This window comes from Macrotis lagotis, chromosome 3, assembly GCF_037893015.1.
Source record: "Macrotis lagotis isolate mMagLag1 chromosome 3, bilby.v1.9.chrom.fasta, whole genome shotgun sequence".
NCBI lineage: Eukaryota > Metazoa > Chordata > Mammalia > Peramelemorphia > Peramelidae > Macrotis > Macrotis lagotis.
Genome location: NC_133660.1, coordinates 40910701 through 40931845, shown reverse-complemented (window position 1 = coordinate 40931845; position 21145 = coordinate 40910701). Strand labels below are relative to the sequence as shown.

Below are 21145 nucleotides of genomic sequence, written 5' to 3'. Positions count from 1 at the left end.
GGAGAAAGTGAGGCTGGTGACTTAGCACAGCCCCCGTCACTCAAATCTAATTCATGTGCTTGTCATGACATCACCTCCTGATGTCAGGGTCTTCTCTGAGAATGAAGGACAAACATCACACTGAATTCTAATACTCTACCTGTTTGCCTTTAAATGTCCTATAAGAATCAGGTTCTATTTGGACAATTAAATACTAACACTATCAAATGTTTGTTGTTATGGGTTTGTGTGTTGGAGGAGATGAGAAAAGGTCTTCAATACTATCATATTTTTTGATATGTATAATGAGGGGATTTATGCAAAAAAGTATAAAAGTTCCCATTTTGGAGTCAAATTATCCGAGTTTGAATCGTCTCTAGTACTCAATTGGTAGAAGGTCATACGAGAAAAATATACTCCTTCCAAATGATACCGTATCTAAAACTACGTATCAAATAAGGAAGCATTATTTGTAATAATCTAGAAGTCTTCTCAAGATCAGGGATGAAACAAGGATGCCCACTCTCACCAGTATTATTCAATATTGCATTGAAAATTGTCGCATTAAAAGAAGAAAAAGCAATAGAATGAACCAGAATAGGGAATGAGGTAATAAAATTGCCTCTTTCTGTAGATGATGAATTTGGAAAATTGCAATGATTAAACTAAAAAATTAGTTAAAACAATAATTTTAGCAAAGTAGTAGGATATAAAGTGAATCCACATAAATCATCAACATTCCCATATAATGAACAATGCCTTGAATTGACTTTTTTTTTAACGAAAAGTACAAGAATTGAGGTTAAGTAGCACAGTGAATAGAGCTTTGACTGAGGGTCAGAAAATTTAAATCTGACCTCAGACACCAGTTATGTGACTTTGACCAAGTATCTATTTTCCACTGTTTCCCTGACTGCAAAATGAGGATGATAATAACAACTATCTCTTAAGATTGTTGGGAAGAATAAATGAAATAATACTTCTAAGCACTTAGCTAGGGTTGGCACATAGTATGATGAGGAGGGGGAGGGGCTTCTTCTACCTTTAAAAGAGATTTACAAACATTAAATAGCAAATTGGGCTCAGAAAGCAGACATTTAAATCCTGAGCCTCACTTTCCCCAGCTTCCATGTCATTCTCTAATTCAGTGGTGTCATTTTAATATTGACCTTCAGAGCTGAAAGTCAAACCCACTCATATCTACTGTGGATGTATTTCTATTTGTTACTCCAAGGGTCAGGTCCCTGTGATCAGGGGCCGATTTCCTAAAGTGTTTACCTCAATGGTGATGTTGATGCTGTAAATCTCTGAACGGCCGGATCCATCACTCACATAGAAACTGAAGCTATCACTGGTTGGCTCCATACTCTCATGAACACTCTGAAAGTAGTAAATGTGATTTTCTAGAATATCCTGAAAAGGGAAGGATGCTTCCAAGTCACTGCTGCCTCCAGGGCCAAAACGACTGCCTATATGATGAGAGAAATGATAAATCCTGTTTAGCAAGTCCTACTGATTGAATTAAACTAGAAAGGAAACATGATCAGAAAGTACTGAATAAGCATTTAAGGAAAGAAGTGGTATGTCACACTAGGCAGTGAGAGGATACAGTGGATAGAAACAATTAGTGGAATAAGCATTTATTAAACATCTACTAATTGGCAGACTCTGGTAGAGGTGGCAGAAGGGAAGGCAAAAGGGGGAAATTTTACATGGCAACATTATTATATATTTGAAAGGAATATAAGTTGTACATAATAGATTTATAGTTTCATGTGCAATTATCTTTTCTATTATACTATGCTATGAAAATGCTTGTTTTAGTCCATAAATAAATAAACAAACAAACAAACAAATAAATGAATGAATGAATTATTTAAAAAAAGAAAAATAAACCCAGGGGACCTATTTTCTCTGAACCTTTCTTTTCTTTTGTGACTGGGCATTATTTTTATTATGCATATAATTAGTTATACTCTTACTATTGATATTGATTCTTCTATATCCTAACAAATGCATTAGAATTAAAAATATTACAAGTAATATCTCAAAGTATTGGATCTGGAGTCTTAGATATTGCTGTACATGAGACACTTCAATTTCTATTTGCCTCAGTTTCTTCATCTGCAAAATGAGAGTAATGATAACACCCACTCCTAAAGTTACCATGAAGAACAAATGAGATGGTATTTGTAAAGTGCTATGCAAACCTTGAAACACTATAAGTGGTATTATTATCATTATTACTAAAAAATCAGAATTTCTACTCAGCTCTCCAACTAACCTGACTAAAGAAGTGGCCCAAGTATGTCCTTTAAGCCTCTCTGACAGGGTCTTCAATTGCAGGATATTTATCTTGCAAGGACACACATTCACATATATTGTCAATTAGGAGAATATTTACCAAAGTGCTTTGAAAACCCATCCAGTTTTTTTTTTTAGGTTTTTGCAAGGCAATGGGTTTAAGTGGCTTGTCCAAGGCCACACAGCTAGGTAATTATTAAGTGTCTGAGACCGGATTTGAACTCTTTGAACTCAGGTTCTCCTGACTCCAGGGCAGGCGCTCTATCCATTGCGCCACCTAGCGGCCCCCAAGCCCATTCAGTTTTACATAGATAGAGATACTTTTGTTAGTATGACTGATGGACTCTGAAGGGGATCAAAGAAGCTAGGTGGAAATAGGGCTGTGTCAGTGGGACCTCAGATGACTTCAGATACTCACTAACTGAGATCTAAGTAAGTCATTTTATCTCTTCCTCAATTTCCCCATCTTTAATATAGGGATCATAATAACATCTACCTCCCAAGGTTATTGTGAGGATAAAAAGAGGGAGTATTTGCAAAGGGGCTTTACAAATCTTAAAGCTCAAACCCCCCCATATTAAAACTCTACATAAATGATAGATATGTTTTACATAAAACTCTCATAGTCTTGATGAATGGGTTTCTTAGCTGCCATGGATAATAGCAAATCAGATAAGACAATTTTCCATGAGCCATGATCTAGCATGAATAATCACTCATAGCAAAGGAATAAATGAATGAATAAAAATAACATTCATTAAATGGCAATACAAATGAAAAAGCAAGACATTCTCTGTTCTCCAGTAGTTCACATTCTAATGGCTGAAGGGATTATATTAAATGTTAGTTTAGTACAGAAGCAGCAAGGTAGCTTAGAGGTTAGAGCACTGAATCTGAAGTCAGGAAGACCTGAATTCAAATCTAGTTCACTAGGTAAGTCACTTAGCCTCTGTTTAGGAGGCAATTAGGTAGTTCAGTGGTTAGAGCACTGGGCTTGGGGTCAGGAAAACCTGAGCTCATATCTGGCCTCAGATACTTACTAGCTATGTTACTATAAGAAGGTCATTTAACCCTGTTGACCTTCATCTACTGGAAAATGAAATGGAAAACCACCCCAGTACCTTTACCAAGAAAACCATAGTCTGTGAAGTCATGAAGACATAACTGAATAGTAACAATAAAGTTTAGTACAGTCTGCTCTAGTTGACATATTCATCAAGAAGCACCCTGTTCCTCCCTCTGTCATAGCTCATTGATAGTCACAACTCCCATCATCAAGCCCGGAGCAGGGCTGGCTACTGCCCCAAGGCACCACAGGAACAGGTTCTGAGATATCTAACTTTTCCAACTGGCATGAGAGAGAGCGACTAAGCTTCTTTTTCCATCTAATGTAAAACTTCACATCTTCTAAGCTGGGGGGAGAAACAGAGGAGGCATGGAAAAAAGCCACATTCTGATTTACTTGTCTTATTCTCAGTTCAAATTCAAATCCCCCAGTTGACTGATTTCAAATTGCCATTTACAGTTGGGAGGGGAGATGAACAAAATACCTCTTTTTGGAAATGTTTGTCGACTTCAAAGTCTAGGACAGCAGGAAGGACAAAGCATCAAATTCCATGAACTACTAATCATGGAAATCTTTGCTGGAAGCTAGACACAAGGACTAGGAGATGAACAATCATATGCTCTTCCTTTCATTGATAGATGATTTTCCTAAAATTGTGTATCATTCTCTTCCCCCACTCCTCCTCCAAGGAGACTGAGCAGAAATTGGTTGCCATCTCCTTTTAGATTATGGAGACAACACCAGAGGAAGACTGGCAGGATAGCTGCTCAAGCCCTTATCTTGTTTCTTCCACCAATCCTATCAGAGGGGAAATGTCCCTTTTTTGTAACAGCTTAACTATGTTAGGTGAATGCATCACAGATTTGGAGGACCTGCTATATAAGAAAATGAAATACACTCTGATTAATATGGCACATCAACAATCAACCATCTTTTACTAACATCACCAGCCATCTTCACTTATGCCTTGCCACTGGACTCTCAACAGCTCTGGAGAAACAAGGTTGATGACTTTGCACAGCCCTGCCTCACTTAAATCCAATTCACTTGCAAGTGAAGACATCACCCTCATGTCCTGGGTCCTTTTAGAGAATGAAGGATCAACACAAACAATAAACATTTACTGACCAGGTATGCATATATTATGTGTTAGGCACTGTATGAACCAAAGGAACAAAGGAAAGAATGAAATAGGACCTGCCATCAAATAGCTTACATTCTATTGGAAGACAGCGTGAACATAAATAAGCATATGTAAAAATAAAAACAAGATAAATATCTTTAGGGAGTGAGAGTATTCCTAGGGGGCATGAAAGTTTCTTATAAAAGGTTGCTTCAGTAGTGTTTTAAAAGGAACAAGGAATTCTAAAAGGAGGAAATGAGATTTCCCTAGGACAGTATATTATAAGAGGAAAACTGATAGCAAGAAGAAAAAGCTTATAAATTGTCAGCAAGGAAGGAGATAGAAAAGCTATGAAAATAGACTTTCAGCCTAGAGATCACACTACCCACAGACCATATAGGTAAACTGCCTCTTTGTAGCAAACACTCCAATCACTGCCAAGTTGCTGAGATTGCCAAGTAATCTTGTTTACTAGCAAACATTCCAATTATTGTCAAGTTGACATATAATGGTTAGGTACACTCATCTCTGCCCAACATTGTACAACACAAAGCTACTCACAGAAAGGAAAGGAACTGGGGTCAACACAAACCATCCTGCCCTTCGATTCTCCTAATTAGTGCCTTATCAATGATAGCCACTTGGGACTGTGGCACCAGAGGAGACAAGGAATAGGAGAGGTAGGGATAGGGTCAAGGCATATCCTGAACAGATACTTTCATCTTTCTATTTTGCTCTCAGAATGACCTGGGATATGGCCAAGCAGTGGCTTTGAATAATTAGAAGAGTTTCTTAATAACAGGAGTCCCAATTTCACTGACACAGTCAGTTCAGAGATCTCACTAAGACAGTTTATCACTGGCTCCAATTAGGTGAACACAGTGTTTTCTGCTATTGAAAAATGAAGCAATAAAGATCCATGAAGTACCTGTCCTAGTGTTCTCAATGAAGCCATATGTAGGCAAGGTGCTTATTTTGACTTCTGTATCTCTCTGGAGGTTCCCAGGATCCACAGCTAGGAAATGGTGAAATGTGAGTGGTGCTCTTCCTCCTTCATCAACCTAAGTAAGAAAAAAAGGAAAAAAGATAGCCTTATGTACTGGAGGGAAAAAACTAATGTATTGAAAAGAGCAGCCTGGGGTGACCTTGCAATAAAAACTGAATTAGACCCTAGAGAGCTAGAGGAAATGCATCTGAACTTCTGCCATCTGGGTATATATCAGACATTTTTCCAAGTCACAGTTAAATGGATGATGGGGGTGCAGCAGTGTCTCCCTTCAAGCCCAGGTCACATGACAAAAATGAAGCTAATTCTAAAGCCATCAGGAACCCCAACTCTTGCATTCACCTTTCTGCAATTGTCCTATTAAAAAAGTTGCATCCCATCCAAAAAGTGACTGTCTAGCCTTGCTTCCTTGGGTTTGAGAGAAGGGCTCAGATTTCTATCTTTATTGTTGCCAGTTTAAAAATTCTGTGCTTTTTAAAATGTAAGGGTAAAAAGAAAGGGAGGATTGAAAATATCTAGCCATAAGCATGAGGAATAGAGGGGCATAAACTTAAGCAACTCCTCAAACTTAATTCTCTCTTATTGCCCCAAACTGCAAGTTTCTCAGTTTTACTGGCACATAGTAGGTGCTTATTCTCTTCCTTCTTCCATAACCTAATATGTTTTTTCTCTTATCAGCAGTATTCTGGGATAAACTATTACTATGAGATCAATCAATTTATTAAGCACTATTGGGGATAGAAGAGGCAACAGACAGTCCTTGGACACAAGGAGCTGACAAGTGATGGTCTCCTGGTCTCTCTATAGAAGCTTTAGGGCAAATATTCACACTGCAGTATCATGAGGACTACCAGGGAAGGAAGGAGCACTGGGAAGATCAGGAGAAAGGGGGGCTAGGAGCATGAGGAATATTTGAGTATATCCTGATATGTTTTCTGAGCATTCATGTGATGGCTCAGATCTATCAGACTCTCCAAGGTCTTCTATCATAGTACTTGGAGAAGGAAGCATCCATCTTGCCTCAATGAAAACAGAACGATTAGCTCTTCCTGACAGAGATGCCTTATAGCAAACAGTCATTTCCACCATTAACTCAGTGTCAAAAAACAGCTGTCATTATGAGACTGCACTGAAAAGAAGAGGGAATGGGGCTTATTCAAGTAGAAAATGATTCATTCATACATACATTGAGTATTCTGAGGGTTACTGATAGCACTATACATTGTTCTGAAATTCCTTACCGTGATAAGGTCAGCAAAAGTGAAAATGGGAGGGGGATTCTGGACAGGTGTGATAACGAAGGTGAATTTCTGATTGCTCAGTTGGTTGTTGTCAGCGTCAGAGACAGAGAATTGGAAAATATCAGTGATTGGTTGACTGTCTGTCTTAAATGAAGTCGAGTACCTATATAGGTCAAAATAAGAATAAAATGATTAAGTCACACAAAAAGACAGGCAAAAGAATTCGGTTTTAAAATGTCCCCAGTCACAGAGTATCCTTTGAAGGCATAAACAACTTGCTATTTAATTATCTGCACAGGGTAGGCAAGCCAGCTTAGCTTAAGGTGTGGGCACCTTGACAGAGAGGGGAGACAGCATGTGCCAGACGAGTTAGACCACCACCATCTTGATCTTTTCTCAGTCCATGACAGTTTCAGTTCAAGACCCGAAAACTAAAGGCCAGGGAAGTACCACAGCTTCCAGTTCAAAGTCTTTGACATCATTCCAGAAAGCAATCATCAGGAAGCACCTGCTCATGTCGACACATCACTTCCCTGATGTCACCGTCTTCTTTAAGACTGTGGGGCAACTATTACAATAGACACTATAGTCACTGAACACCTAGAAAGGAACATTCATGCCACCGAAGGTCTTGGCACCGTCAAAATACTTCAACATCAAAAATATTTTATCAGTGGAAAAGACATTAAAGAAGAAGGCATTAACATCTACTTTGCTGGAGAACCATATTGCTCTTGTTCAGTTTGTTCCCTTCTCTTTGACTTGGCAAAAACATCAATTGTCATTTCCTTCTCGAGTTCATTTAACATAAAGACAAACTGAGGCAATCAGGGTTAAGCGACTTGGTCATGGCCTCACAGCTAATAAGCATATGAGGCTGAATTTGAACTCAGTCCTCCTGAGTCCTGACCTAGTGCTCGGTACACTGTGCCACCTAGCTGTCATGTAACCTTTCCTTTTAACTTGTGGCTGAAACCTTCCCAACTATTGTCTCCCCCATTAGAGTGTAAGGTGTCTAAGGGCAGGGACAGTCTTGCTTTACTGTTTGTATCTTTACTGCTTTGCAAACAACAAGGAATTAATAAATGCTTTACCTACTCATTCGTTCAATGCTCTGCATTTTGAATTTGTGGTCTGCTTATGATTTTTTTTGAGGGAATAAATCTGTGGTTTCACTGGCAGAGGAAATGCTCAAAAAAACCAAAAAACAAAAGCCTCCCTCTTTCAATGTAGATTGACCCATTTTCTGCAACTTAAAGTCTTGGAAAGTTGCAGGGGCCCTTTGGAAATTAAGTGATGTGTCCAGGGTCACAGAGAGAATATGTCTCCATCAGCTCTTGAATCTAGAATTTCCTGACTCTACTGTCTCTTCTTCATTTTAGATGGTTATCTCCCTAAGAAGAGGTATTATTTCTTCTGTACTGTGTGTACCCTAGTTCAATAGAAATCAATTGACTGTTGAATTCATCCTTAAATTCAACAATGAATGAATGTGTGAGTAAATGAATGATAACTCAGTTCTCTAAAGGAAGGAGAACTGACCCTGAAGTTTGGGGACCAGGATTCAAAAATCTGATTTTAATATTTCCTATTAGTGTGATCTTGCCCCTACAATTTACCTCTCTGGTTTTCAGTTTCTTCTGCAAAATGAAAGAATTAGACTGGATAACCTAAGTCAGATTTCTACTACCATGACCCTGAAACTAAAATTATATTTCCCCAAAGGGTCACTGTGACCATCAACACTCAAACTTGAACCGGAAATAATTGTGTAAGACATCTCACTCCCAGGGCAGTTTCTGTTTCTGGATCTTTCTAACACAACATCAATAGAGGACAAAAATGGTCCCTTTAGGAGTCTTAGAGGTGGGGGAAAATTACCATTACTGCAAAATCAGTCAAATAAATAAAACTTGTTACCTGATTTTCTGATTGTTGATGTCTTCCATTGTGAAGTTAGAAATTTCTGAGAGCTCTTCGACAACTAGTCCTGATGTTCTTGTGAGAGTCCCATACATTGGTAAAGAAAGCAAATGAATCCATATCTTTGAATCAGGGGAAGAATTATCCTAATTGAGTTGAAAGAAAAAGATAAGACATGAAACCATAATTCTTTTGCCAAACCTAAAAGGCCTGATAATATGTATCCATATGTATTCATGTATAAATATAAATAAACATGAATATATATGTATGCATAAATTATATATATATTTCTCTCTTTACTCACTGAAAGATAATTATTTGTTTTGATATAAATTGAAATCTTTATCAGTTGTGATATATCACAAGTTTGTCCTTCCTAGAATGCCTCACTAAAAATGCCCTAAGATCTCCTTGCCCCCTTAGTCAAAGTAATTAAAATAAAGCAAAATTTAGATAAGAGATGAAAAACAGAAGGCTGCAAGAAGTCCTGACAATATTCACAGAAGGTCCTAACTGCTACTTAAGCTTCCTGTCAATGGAAAGCAGAAGATTGGAGTCATCCTTCTCTGGAAACAAAAATCAACTCTTTGCCAGGATGCCAGAGGGGATCTCACTGTCAGACTGCTATTGCAATTCTATCATATGATATGATAAAAACATGCACAAAGCAAAGATAGCCAATAATGATCTGATAATGACAAACTCACTGAATTTAATATCTCATGTGATAAAATTTCAGTACAATGAAGAATTTACTTGCAGTTCCAAAATTTATTTTCCCAAGTCATATTTCTAATGCATCATTTTTTTTGTTTGGGTTTTTTCTTTTTGGTTTTCGAGGTCTTTGGTTCCCAAGGTCACACAGCTAGTAAGCATTGTGTCTGAGGTCACATTTGAACTCAGGTCCTCCTGACTCCAGGGCCACTGTTCTATCCACTGTGCCACTGAGCTGCAGGAACCACATCTTATTCATCTCTACATTGCTCTTAAAAACCTCCAGTGATTCCCCAGAGTCTAACAAATAAATTCATGATCTTGACATTCAAGGTCCTTCCACAATTTGGTTGCATGATTATCTCATATATTATCTCTTTTTGTCAGCAATGCCTTCCATTAATATATGCCTCGTGAATTTAATGGTTCAATTTCCAACCAAACTAAACTACTCACCATCTTCAATTTGCATCCACTCTCTATCTACTCTACTGACTATTTGATTGTATTATCTCTCCCTTCTTCATTCTTGGATCAGAGCTCATTCTCTTCTACCCTGTCTCCTCCATTCTTCATTTGATGAGAATACAATAAAGATAATAAATCATCAATAATAAAAATCAATAAGATAAGAAAGTGATCTGCAAATTTTACCTGCCACATAAATACTAATCTATTATCATTGTTTATCATCATATCAAAGCTCAAGAGAGACAATCTTCTTTTAATGAAAGCCTTCCTAGACACCTCTTTCCCTCCCCAGATGACCTCTCTCTTGAATTTTTAGAGGATTATACTTTATCTGGACCTTTCCTTTGCCCCTCATCACATTTCCTCTGATTTCATGGTCCTTTATGTCCACATTATTCCCTCTTATCAGAGTTTAAATTCCCTGAGAACAAAGTCTGCATCTGATCTAATTTTGTATTCTAAGCATTTAGCTTAAAGTTTGATAGTGGTTATTAGATAACCATTTGCTGAACTGAACCAATGTCTTGAACACTACTCTTCACAAGATCCTGGTTTTGGCTAAATTATACTCCTATCCTCTGCTTAAGCCCAAGGAGCACTTTTCCATCCCTCTAACTTTTTCTCATGCTCCTTGAGTCAACCATAACCTACCAAATGAATCTTGTCCTTCAAAGTCCAGCTCAAGTGCTACCTTCTCTTGGGAATTCTTTCCTAATTTCCAGAGAACTCTTCTTCCACTGAACCATGATGAGTATTTTTTTCCTCTCTCTATCATGCATGTCCTTTACTTGGTTCTTATATATTTATGCATTTGTCTCATGAACTGCTAGGGGACTTTAAATATCTCAGCCACCTCAATTTATCAATGGAGAAATTCAGCCCCAGAGAGGGAAGTTATATGTTCTAAGGCTTGCAAAACCAAAGAGAAGGCTCAATGAACTGGAAGTTTTCAGATGCCATCTTGCCCAACCCTTTTATTTTATAGATGAAGAAACTGAGGCTGCTCAAGTACCAAATAGGTAAGGTAATCTGACTTCAAATTCAATGGAAAGTTTATTGTATTCTGATGTCTCCAAGCCTCTTGATCCCTGGGTCAGATCTTTTCCAATACAACCCAACATCCCTATGCTTCCCACCTAGAAAGTAAATGCACTGAAGACACATTTTATCTCTATATCCTCCTCAGAATAACCTGTGTCTCTTCAGAAACTTCTAGGTATATAATATGTGATTGTGTTGAATTGAATTGAATCCCACTGTTGGCTTCTGCCTCCCTCCATGTTCCTAATACTATACTGACATATCTTGAGTTGGTCCCATTCCAATTATTCTCTGCTTCATTTAAGGCCATTTTGTTAACAGAATGACTTTGCCTGCCTTGTGTATACTCTTTGCAGGACCACTACAGAGCAATTCTGAAAAAGCTTTCCCATGAGACAAGACTCCTTAGCAGTTGTCAGGCAAAGTTATTATATAACTTTAAGTAAGTTTTTAGCATACATGCTAGGCCTCCTCCAGCCTGAAATAGTTCTTTTGAATTTTCTCTGCTCTGCTGGGCAAATTCACATTCAATCAATTTCTTAAAACCAGTATTAAGTGCCCAATCGGGCTGCATTTTGATATGCAGGGTACAATGTGTGGTTAATGGGCAGGAACTGCTCCTGGAGAGATGCTTTGGGCTGTCAGACAATGACTTTTTGAGCCTTGGCGCTCTATTGATTAAATTTATATTCAGATGTCATTATAGATTCATGAGTTTCATAAGAGTCAATAGGCCAGAATTTATAGCAAAAATCACCTGTCAATTAGAAAAACAGAAAATGAAAGCTATTTCTGGAGTGTGAGAGGTCCATGAACAGTGTCAGAGGGGAGTGATTTCCCATAACATAAAAAGACAATTGGAGGATAAAATCTACACAAAAGAAATTGCTCCCAGGTCAATCCTTTCTTTCACTTCTTTCTGTTCAGAACTAGATATTTTAGTTAAGTTATAAACACTACTTAGAACATATGGATGATTTTTTAAAAGTGTCAGTTCAGTATTGATTGTGACTTCAAATTTGGGAAGAAAAAATCTCAGTACTCAAAAGAACTAATATTCAGGTAATAATCATGCCTCTGTTTTCCTCTAATTAAAATTACCTATGATAATACTGAAAAATGCACATATGTAAATATATACATAAACATATATAAATATTATATATAAATTAAGATACCTTTATTAACATATTAAACATTTGTATATATTTATAAAAGCTACACAATTAAAGAAATGGAGCTCCTCCCTTCCCTCAGTAGCATTAAACAAATCAGTCACAGAGGGAAAAATCAAATGTGGATATCTTGACCCAGGCTTAGTTCTGCAATCCATATTATTTCCTTTGATAAAAAACATTAGTCTTTAAAACCCAAAGAATACTAAAGCAAAAATGTTTTGGGCATATGCGTATATTTGGGCATGCAAAATATATCCTTAAAGAATATAATAATGTTATTATGAAAAAATAATTTTATTTCTGAATTCTAAGCATGCAAAAAATCAGAAATCAAACAAAAAAGTTTTAAAATTCCTTTTCTGGGGGCAGTTAGGTAGAATAGTGGATAATGGGGTGGCTAGGTGGTGTAGTGGATAAAGCTCCGGCCTTGGAGTCAGGAGTACCTGAGTTCAAATCCGGTCTCAGACACTTAATAATTACCTAGCTGTGTGGCCTTGGGCAAGCCACTTAACCCCATGTGCCTTGCAAAAACCTAAAAACAAAATATTATTAAAAAAAATTCCTTTTCTGTTCCTAATTGATTGATTGATAATAATCTAAGCAAGGTCCATAGCCCAGACATGGTCATGACATTTATATTTTAAAAATATAACTAGACCAAGAGAGAAATCATTCTTTCTGAACTTGTTGAGTTGGTTTCACATGGGCTGTGGCTCTTAATCAAGGACTGGGTAGACCAGGACCTCAGATAGTTCTGCCTCTGGAAGTAAAAGGCTAGTAATTCCATTGTTCCTGATCCTGCTTTTGCCAGCTCTTCCCTCCTCTCTCAACTTCTAGTACCTCCGGCTGCAATTTGACCACTCAGTGAAGGCTCAGCTCAAAACTGCCCCCTCCCCATAAGCCATGGATAGAATAAAATGGTGGGTAGCTAGTGGGTATGTTCTACCTTGAAATAAGAGTATGATCTAGGGGGTTTAGGACTAATCAATAAGTAGCAAGATAAACTACTAAATGAACCCCCACTACTCACAAATAAAAACAGGGGTCAGTGATAGATTTCTGTCTACAGCATAGTGTTTGTGGGACACTTCAATGTCCTACTGAAGACAGAAATTTTCCTACTCTTTGGAAAATAGGCAGTCTTCTGAGGCTTAAATATTTGTTGATAGAAGGGAACCTTTGAAGGGCTAGAGAAGGATTTGAATCTGAGAAGACCTTCACAACCTGGCTCTTTCCTGCCTTTCCAGGTTTCTTCCACCTCAGTCCTTTCCTCATACTTTACAATCCAGTGACACTGATTCCTTGATGTTCCTCGAATGTTTCTTGCATCTCCAGACTTCCTGATGATTCGGACTGCCCCAACAATGTGCTCTCCACCATCATCATCATTGTTCCTACTTTCTTGTTTCCTTCATCTCAGCCCAAATCTCACTTTCTATGAGACTTTCCCAGTCCCCCTTAATGTTACTGCCTTCCAAGTACTCTGTATAGATCTTGTTTGTAAATAATTATTTGCATGCTTTCTTCCCCTCCCCACAAGAATTTGAGTTCCTTGAAGGAAGGGGCTATTTTTTCACCTTTTTACTACATCCCTAATATTTAGGGATGTTTGACATTGATTGAGAAAAGTACTCCAGAATGGAAAGACCTTACTAAAGAGGGAATGTTTGAGCAGAATCCGAGTAAGATTAGGCAATGGGTTGAAAGGCAGAGATACATAGCTCTGGATATTACTGTAAACTCTTCTGGTTAAGATCAGTCATGCAGTTTGGTGATGAACAGGGTGCTCATAGGAACTTACCACATAAGCAAAGTGTGATCTAGTAAGAGTAACAGAATTTTCACTGAGGACAGTGGCGGTCAATGAGGAACCAATGGCAAGTCGGGGACCACTGCGGTCAGCCCATGATACCTCCACATTCACTAGTGTAGTGGCTGTGGCAATGCCATCAGTGACAGAGATCTCCATGCTGTCTTCTACAGCTGATGAGCCATCATGAACATACTGTAGTGAATTCTGGGTGATATCCTCATAGGTGAAGGGGTCACCTTACAAAATCAAGACAAATAACAATGGTTCATAATTTTCCCTTATATGGTGCACATGTTTAGACCAAGATTCCAAAGCACATGACAAGATTAGAACTTGTTCCCTCTTTTTTTAATTGGATTTTAAAAAATCTGATCCCTAGAAATATCAATATATTTAAAGAAAGAAGTCAAATTAATTTGGGGTCTAAATGTTTAAAAATAAAAAAAAATCTAAACTTGGAAAAAGAGACAGGATACCATCAAAGTGGTTGCAAGGGACCTGAACCTCTCTTTCTGGGCGACCACTCATATAAGAAGGATTTTGGTTTGTCTACCATATTAGCTGGTCAGAGGCTGTAAGGGTCTCTCAGAGAACCTGGATATATAGCACAATATATCCCTTTCTGGGGTCATGAGTTTGAGTACTCATTTTGTATGTGGTAGTGTGGCGAAAGTACATGGAGATAGAGGAACTGTGCTCAAATCCTGCCTCTGAAGTAAACTGGCTATGTGAATGACATAGGTTCCATGGTCCTTGATAAAAGAAAGGGGTTGAAGTAGACAAGGTCCCTCCCAACTCTAGACATTCCACTATGATGTCAATTAGCACTGAAGGCTACAAGGAAGTCATTCAATTTTTCTCTGAGAATAGTTGTGTTAAGCAGGGTCAAAGGTAAAGTAGTCCCTTGAATTCTGTTTCTGTAGTCCAATTTATGAGCATTATCCAAAAGGTCTAATGTTCTCCTAGCCTCTCAAAGGCTGCTGGGATCACAAGAGGCTCTCTACTTATGTTCTCTGCAATGGTATAGGGACAGTCATAGGAAGATACTAGATGATACGTCAGACTAGGTAAGTCTAAAAATATGTGTATGTGTGTGTGTGTGTGTGTGTGTGTGTGTGTGTGTGTGTGTGTGCATGAACCTGGTCTGAGTCTAGCTTAACCTCAAACATTTGGTGTAGCTGGAAATATGTGTGTGTGTGTATATACATATATATATATATATGTATGTATATATATATATACATATATACATATATATATGTATGTATGTATATATGTATGTATATATGTATATGTGTGTGAATATTTGAATATAATATATATGTGAATTTATTTATTTAAATATGCCAGTCTCACCTGAATTAGGGAAATGGTTTAATAAAAATTTCTGTGGATAGAAAGGGAAGTAACACATTATCTGGGCCAACCAACCATGGCAAGATTGGTCTTCCAATAGCCTATTTTCCAGTAGCTCCAAAAAGCTTCCCCAAAGGATCTCATTAATTATTGCTCTGGGCCTTGAAGCACACAAATTGATTTATGATTATTCTGTCAGAGTGTCTACCCAGCAGGATGGGAGAAGAGTCCTCCCTCCTACCTGTGTTCATGCGTCCTTGGGACTTAGCTGTGTTCCTGAAGAGAGAGCCATGCAGAGGTGGTTTCACTAGTTCAAAGGAAAGGTCTTCGGGAGCCATGCTGCTATCACTCATTGCCAGCTGAATTCCTGTAGAGGGTGGGATGATGACAACATGAGGTTTCTAGAGGGTCTTGACATGGAAAGTACCTTAACATGCAAAATAACCCACCAAGAACCCAAAATTCCCACATTGTACAGGAAAGGGATTGTGAGTTATCAAAGCTGTGAAAGATTAAATTCCTATCTATAGAAAAGGATCAAACATTGAACTTGAGTGGAAATAATTTTGATACCCCTACTCAATTTAATCAACATGTATTCAATCTGTTGTGATCTGATGGGTATCAGTGATTGTCTTAGTGAATTAAGCAGAAAAGATTAAGAGAAAGGTAATTATGTTAGTTAATGCTATTAGGATAAGAATTGTGATTGATTGTATTGATGTATGATAATTATATTAATTATATTTGATTTATCAGATAGATTCATACTGTTAGGTCTGTTGTAAGAATTATAATAAGAGTGTAATTGCTACATTAATCCTCCCCTTACTCTAGCACATAGTGCTCATAATTAGGATCATTTGCCTCTCCATCCTTTCCAACCATTTCCTAGGGACCTTTGCTTCAAAACCACAACTTTCTTGGCCTCTGGGAAACTGTTGGTGAAACATTAATGCTTGATGGCCTTGAAAAGAACCAAGATCTTGGTGACAGGGTCATGTGAGCAATGGAAGACCCAGAGATGTTGCTAACAGAATTTTTAGACTTTTAGAAAGACCCTGATGAAACAGGTCAAGGTGGACAGCCTTTAGTTTATGACCTGAAATGACCTGTGATGGACCTGCTGACAAAATGGTTCTGATTGACAAACACTGCCTTTGGCCAACCATAAGATTTCTCTGATTGAAGAATTGTACCACTTCATTCCTTTTTTGTTACTCCTTCATTGACCTCAAGCAGAGGAGTTCCTGACTGTGAGGAAGATCTTGGATCTCACTTATTAGGGACAGCAAGCAAGCCTAATAAATTGAACATGCTCAGGTCTCTGTCTCAGTTTTGTTGCAGACTGGTGTTTTGTGCCCAGACTTGGAGTCAGGAAGACCTGAATTCAAGAACTGCCTAAAATATTCAGCAGCGGTGTTATTCTCCTTGGCCAAAGGGCTAGTCATTTAAACACTTTTGGCCTCAGTTCCTCATCTGACAAAAGGAAGGAGTGGGTTGACTCAGTGGTTTCTAAGGACCCTTCCATTTCCTAAAGTTAAAATTCCAGGATCATCCAGGTAGCCTTCAACTAAGCCAATAAGCTAAATTCCAAAAATTCAAATTGCAAGTCAGTTATTTGGAATTCAAAATAGTATGGCGGCAGAAATATTGTTTTTAGTGCAGGTGCAGAAAGGGAGACAGAAAGAGGGAAAGGAAAGAGGGGGAGGAAGAAGGAAAAGAGGGAAAGGGAAAGGAAGTAAGGAAGGACTGGAAAGAAAGTAGAGGAACCACTAGAGGGAGAAGAAGAATTTTCATCCTATTTCTTGAGTCCTTCTCTCTGGTATTTTCTAAGGTCCAAACTATGAAAATAGTAGTTAGCATTTATATATATATATATATATATATATATATATATATATATATATATATATATATATATTTATATATTTATATATTTATATATTTATATATATATACAGAGAGTGAGAGAGAGAGAGAGAGAGAGAGAGAGAGAGAATATATACAATTTAAGCTTTGCAAAGCACCTTACAAATATGCTCCCATTTTATCCTCACAACACCCCTGGACGTTATTATCATCATTTCTGTTTTACAGATGAGAAAACAAGGGAATAAAAGAAGATGGGACCAGCCCAAGGTCACACAGTTAGTAAGTGACAAAGGCCCAGTTTGAACTCAAGTCTACCTGACTGCAGGTCTATTCCCACTCTAACCAGCTAATTGCCTAAACTTAGACTAACCAATTATTTCATGCTTCAAAATTACACTTCTACCTTGGAGGGCAATTAGTTAATCTACATCAATTATGAAGAAAGAACTCACTGCATTTATTCACTAATCAGTTCTTTAATTCATTGCTATAATTTAATCCCTTAATTTTCAAAACGTGACTACATTTTTAAAAGAAGATACAGCTTCATTCAAATAAATCTCTAACTGGCAGAAATTCAGAGACTGTTATAAAGTAAAATGAAATAACTCTGAATTCTGGGCAATATGAGGGTAGAAATTTTGAGGTTGGAAACCACTACATAGGTGGCCAGCCTGATTCCTTCACAATTAGTTTTCCCTTTTCATTTTTTTGTTCTTTTTTCCTTTTTTTCTTTTGAGTCCACAGGTTCTCTACTAGCTTCACATTTTTTCTTCTTCATTTTAACTCTCATGGCAATACAATGAGGCCTCTGTGAGTAGATATGGTTGAATGGAGACAACCATACTCAGTCAATGGTATCCATAAGCTATTTCTAAGAGAAGAGTTTATTTATCGGGGACTGTTGCTATATATTCCAAAAGAAAGTTAATGAGACACATTTCCCAGCTCATTATGCTCATTGCCTCATTACTAAAATGCATTCCTACAAAAAAGAAATACTCCTAATACAAAGCACTGTTAAATATAAACTTGATGGCTCTGGTGCCCTTGATACTTCATACCCTCCTATACTTTTCTTTTTTGACTTTGATGAAGAGAAAACAAGAATGTTTCATAGTAAAATTTCCTCTCCTCTACTCTCTTTGACTTTAGAGATGGTAATAAATAAAATAACTCTAAACTTGGAAATATGTTGTATGTTGCATTGCATCAATAGGGGTGCCCTCAGAAGCGTTTACTTCTATCCCATTTACATGTATATGGGAAAATGGAGGATCAAAGTTGAGAACAAATCAATGCCTGCGTTTTTTGTAATAAGAGATTGGTGCCACTTGGGATGGGCTCAATTCATACAGAGGGGGTGCTGTCTCAGGAGAAGTGCATTTCAACAACCACTTCTCTCCACAGCCTGATAGATCTTCCTTACCCACATTAGCTTGGCCTCCTCGGCTGACCTCAAGAAATGGAACTGTGATCTGGAACATTGGGGATTGCTGATGAACAGGAAGCAAGTGGAGGGTAAACATCATTTCTTCTGTGGTGTGCTCTCCATTTGAAACTGGAAGGAATAAAAAGACCCAGCAAATAAATCAATTTGTTCTCTGATGGCATACAAGTTGTTTCTCTGTGTATGTAGCCCATGTCTTTTTTTATTTTAAATTTTTTCCCAATTACATGTAAAGATAGTTTTTAATATTCATTTTTGTAAGGTTTTGAATTATACATTTTTCTACCTTCCTTCTCATTCCTCATGACAGTGAATAATCTAATCTAAGATATGTAAATATGTTAACATACCTCTGTATCAGTCTTATTATGAAAAAAGAATCAGAACAAAAGAGAAAAACAAAACCATATAAAGGAAAAAAATTAAAAAAGTGAAAATAGTATGTTTTGGTCTACATTCAGACTTCATAGGTTTTTCTGTGGATATGGATGGCATTTTCAGCACAATTCTATTAGAATTGTCTCTGAATATTGAACTATTGAGTGAAGCTAAGTCTGTCATAGTTGATCATCTTGTCAAGTTGCTGTTAATGTGTAAAATGTTCTTCAACTTCTGCTCACTTTATTCAGCATCAATTCAAGCAAGTCTTCCCAGGTTTTTCTAAAATCAACCTGTTCGTGATTTCTTACAAAACAATAGTTCTATTGCACACCCTAACAGCAACATGGGGGTGATGATCAACCTTAATGGACTTGCTCATTCCATTGGTGCAACAATCAGGCACATTTTTGGGCTCTCTGTGATGGTTACCATCTGTATCGAGAGAAAGAATTGTGGAGTTTGAACAAAGACCAAAGAGTATTACCTTCAATTTAGGAAAAAAAAAACCCATTATCTTATTATGTAATTTTGCTATCTCTTATACTTTATTTTTCTTCCTTAAGGATATGATTTCTCCCTCATCACATTCAACTTAGATCAATGTATAACATGGAAACAATCTGAAGACTAACAGACTGTCTTCTGTGGGGGGTGGGGGGTGGAGAGAGGGAAGTCAGATTGGGGGAAAAATTGTAAAATTCAAAATAAATAAACAAATTAAAAAACAATAGTTTCCCATCATATTCATATACCATAATTTGTTCAGCCATTCCCCAATTGATGGGCATCCCCTCAATTTTACAATTCTTTGCTACTCCAAAAAGAGCTGTCATGAATATTTTTGTACATGTGGGTCTTTTCCCTCTATTTTATGATCTCTTTGGTATACAAACCTAGTAGTGGTATAAAATGGTAGGCACAGATTATAGCTCTTTGTAGCCCATATCTTACTGAGAGTGCTACAGCACTTTGGAGAGATTCTAACCAATCAGGAAAAAAGGAATTAATATCATAATCTGAACCAAATCAGTAAAGCTTTTTACACTGGGAAATAAATAGCTGAAAAGATCACAATGACATAATCAGACCAGGCTGGTAGTTTTATAATAACGTGATTCTGATAGATGTTTATGAAAAAAATTAACATAAAATATTCTTTTGCTGAGGAGGTGAGAAAAGATATTTATTTATTTATTCATTGAATTCTTTTGGATCAGTTCATTCTTCTGGATCTCGAGAGTGGCATTTTCATTCCTACAGTCTTCTTTTTAAAAGATGCAGGTGCTTCCATAATGGAGGGAAGCTTTGTTACAACAACAAAAACTACATTTATCACAAAGGTGGGGTACAGATGCACAAGAATGATTATGATGAGTCATTCTGAAGGCAAGAAAATGGGGATGATGTGATTTAATGGATAATATCTAATTTTTCTGGGTTCCCTAAAAAGCAAGAATCTATTAATCTCCTAGAAGAAAAAAAATTCTTTCTAGCATCTTCTTTCTCCTGTTCATCAAAAAGCATATACTTTTCTTTAAGGAAGGAAAGAAACAAATATTTATTAAGCGCTTGCTATGTGTCAGGAACTATCCTGGGCATGTCACAAATACTATTTCAACAATGTACTATTATTATTCCCATGTTACAAATGAAGAAACAGAGGCAGGAAAAGGTTAAGATATTTGTCCAGGATCACATAGCTGTTAAATGTCTGAGGCTGGAGTTGACCTCAGGTCTTCCTCACTCTAGGACCAATGCTCTATCTATTGCATCATCTAACTGTGAGTCTTTTTAAATTATGAACCAGAAAATTATCTACAAACACCAATATTTCCATATATAAAGAATTCAAGAAAAAAGAGAATTTTATATAGGCAGTATATAATATATGCAGCTTGTTTTAAATAGTATATATGTAGATCTGGTTTGAAGTCTCTCATCTGACACAACTTGGTTCTAGGATACTAGGTCACTTGCGGTCTCACTGCCCAAGCAACATGAGCTACATTGGTAGAAGAAGTTCCTCATAAGAATGAAGTCATAATTCTAGACTTCAAATACATACAGATATATACATAAATAAACATACAGTTCATATGTACATTTCCAAATATCAATATAATGCACATAGATCATTAGTTAATATGTGGAGTTTGAACAAAGACCAAGGACTATTACCTTAAATTTAGGGAAAAAAAACCTGGTATCTCATTGTCAGATC

The 21145-nt window shown here is 37.2% G+C and overlaps 1 protein-coding gene across 1 annotated transcript in view; it reads right to left on the bottom strand.

Annotated features, from left to right (window-relative positions):
* The window catches only part of FRAS1 (Fraser extracellular matrix complex subunit 1), a 502816-nt gene that overhangs the window by 97209 nt on the left and 384462 nt on the right, over window positions 1-21145 (bottom strand). The window contains exons 36-42 of the mRNA XM_074231550.1: window positions 18523-18654; window positions 15460-15585; window positions 13851-14098; window positions 8640-8788; window positions 6720-6882; window positions 5401-5533; window positions 1258-1448 (exon numbers count right to left, since the gene is read on the bottom strand). Coding sequence (XP_074087651.1) covers window positions 1258-1448; window positions 5401-5533; window positions 6720-6882; window positions 8640-8788; window positions 13851-14098; window positions 15460-15585; window positions 18523-18654 — 1142 coding nt within the window. The remainder of the gene's footprint in view (window positions 1-1257; window positions 1449-5400; window positions 5534-6719; window positions 6883-8639; window positions 8789-13850; window positions 14099-15459; window positions 15586-18522; window positions 18655-21145) is intronic.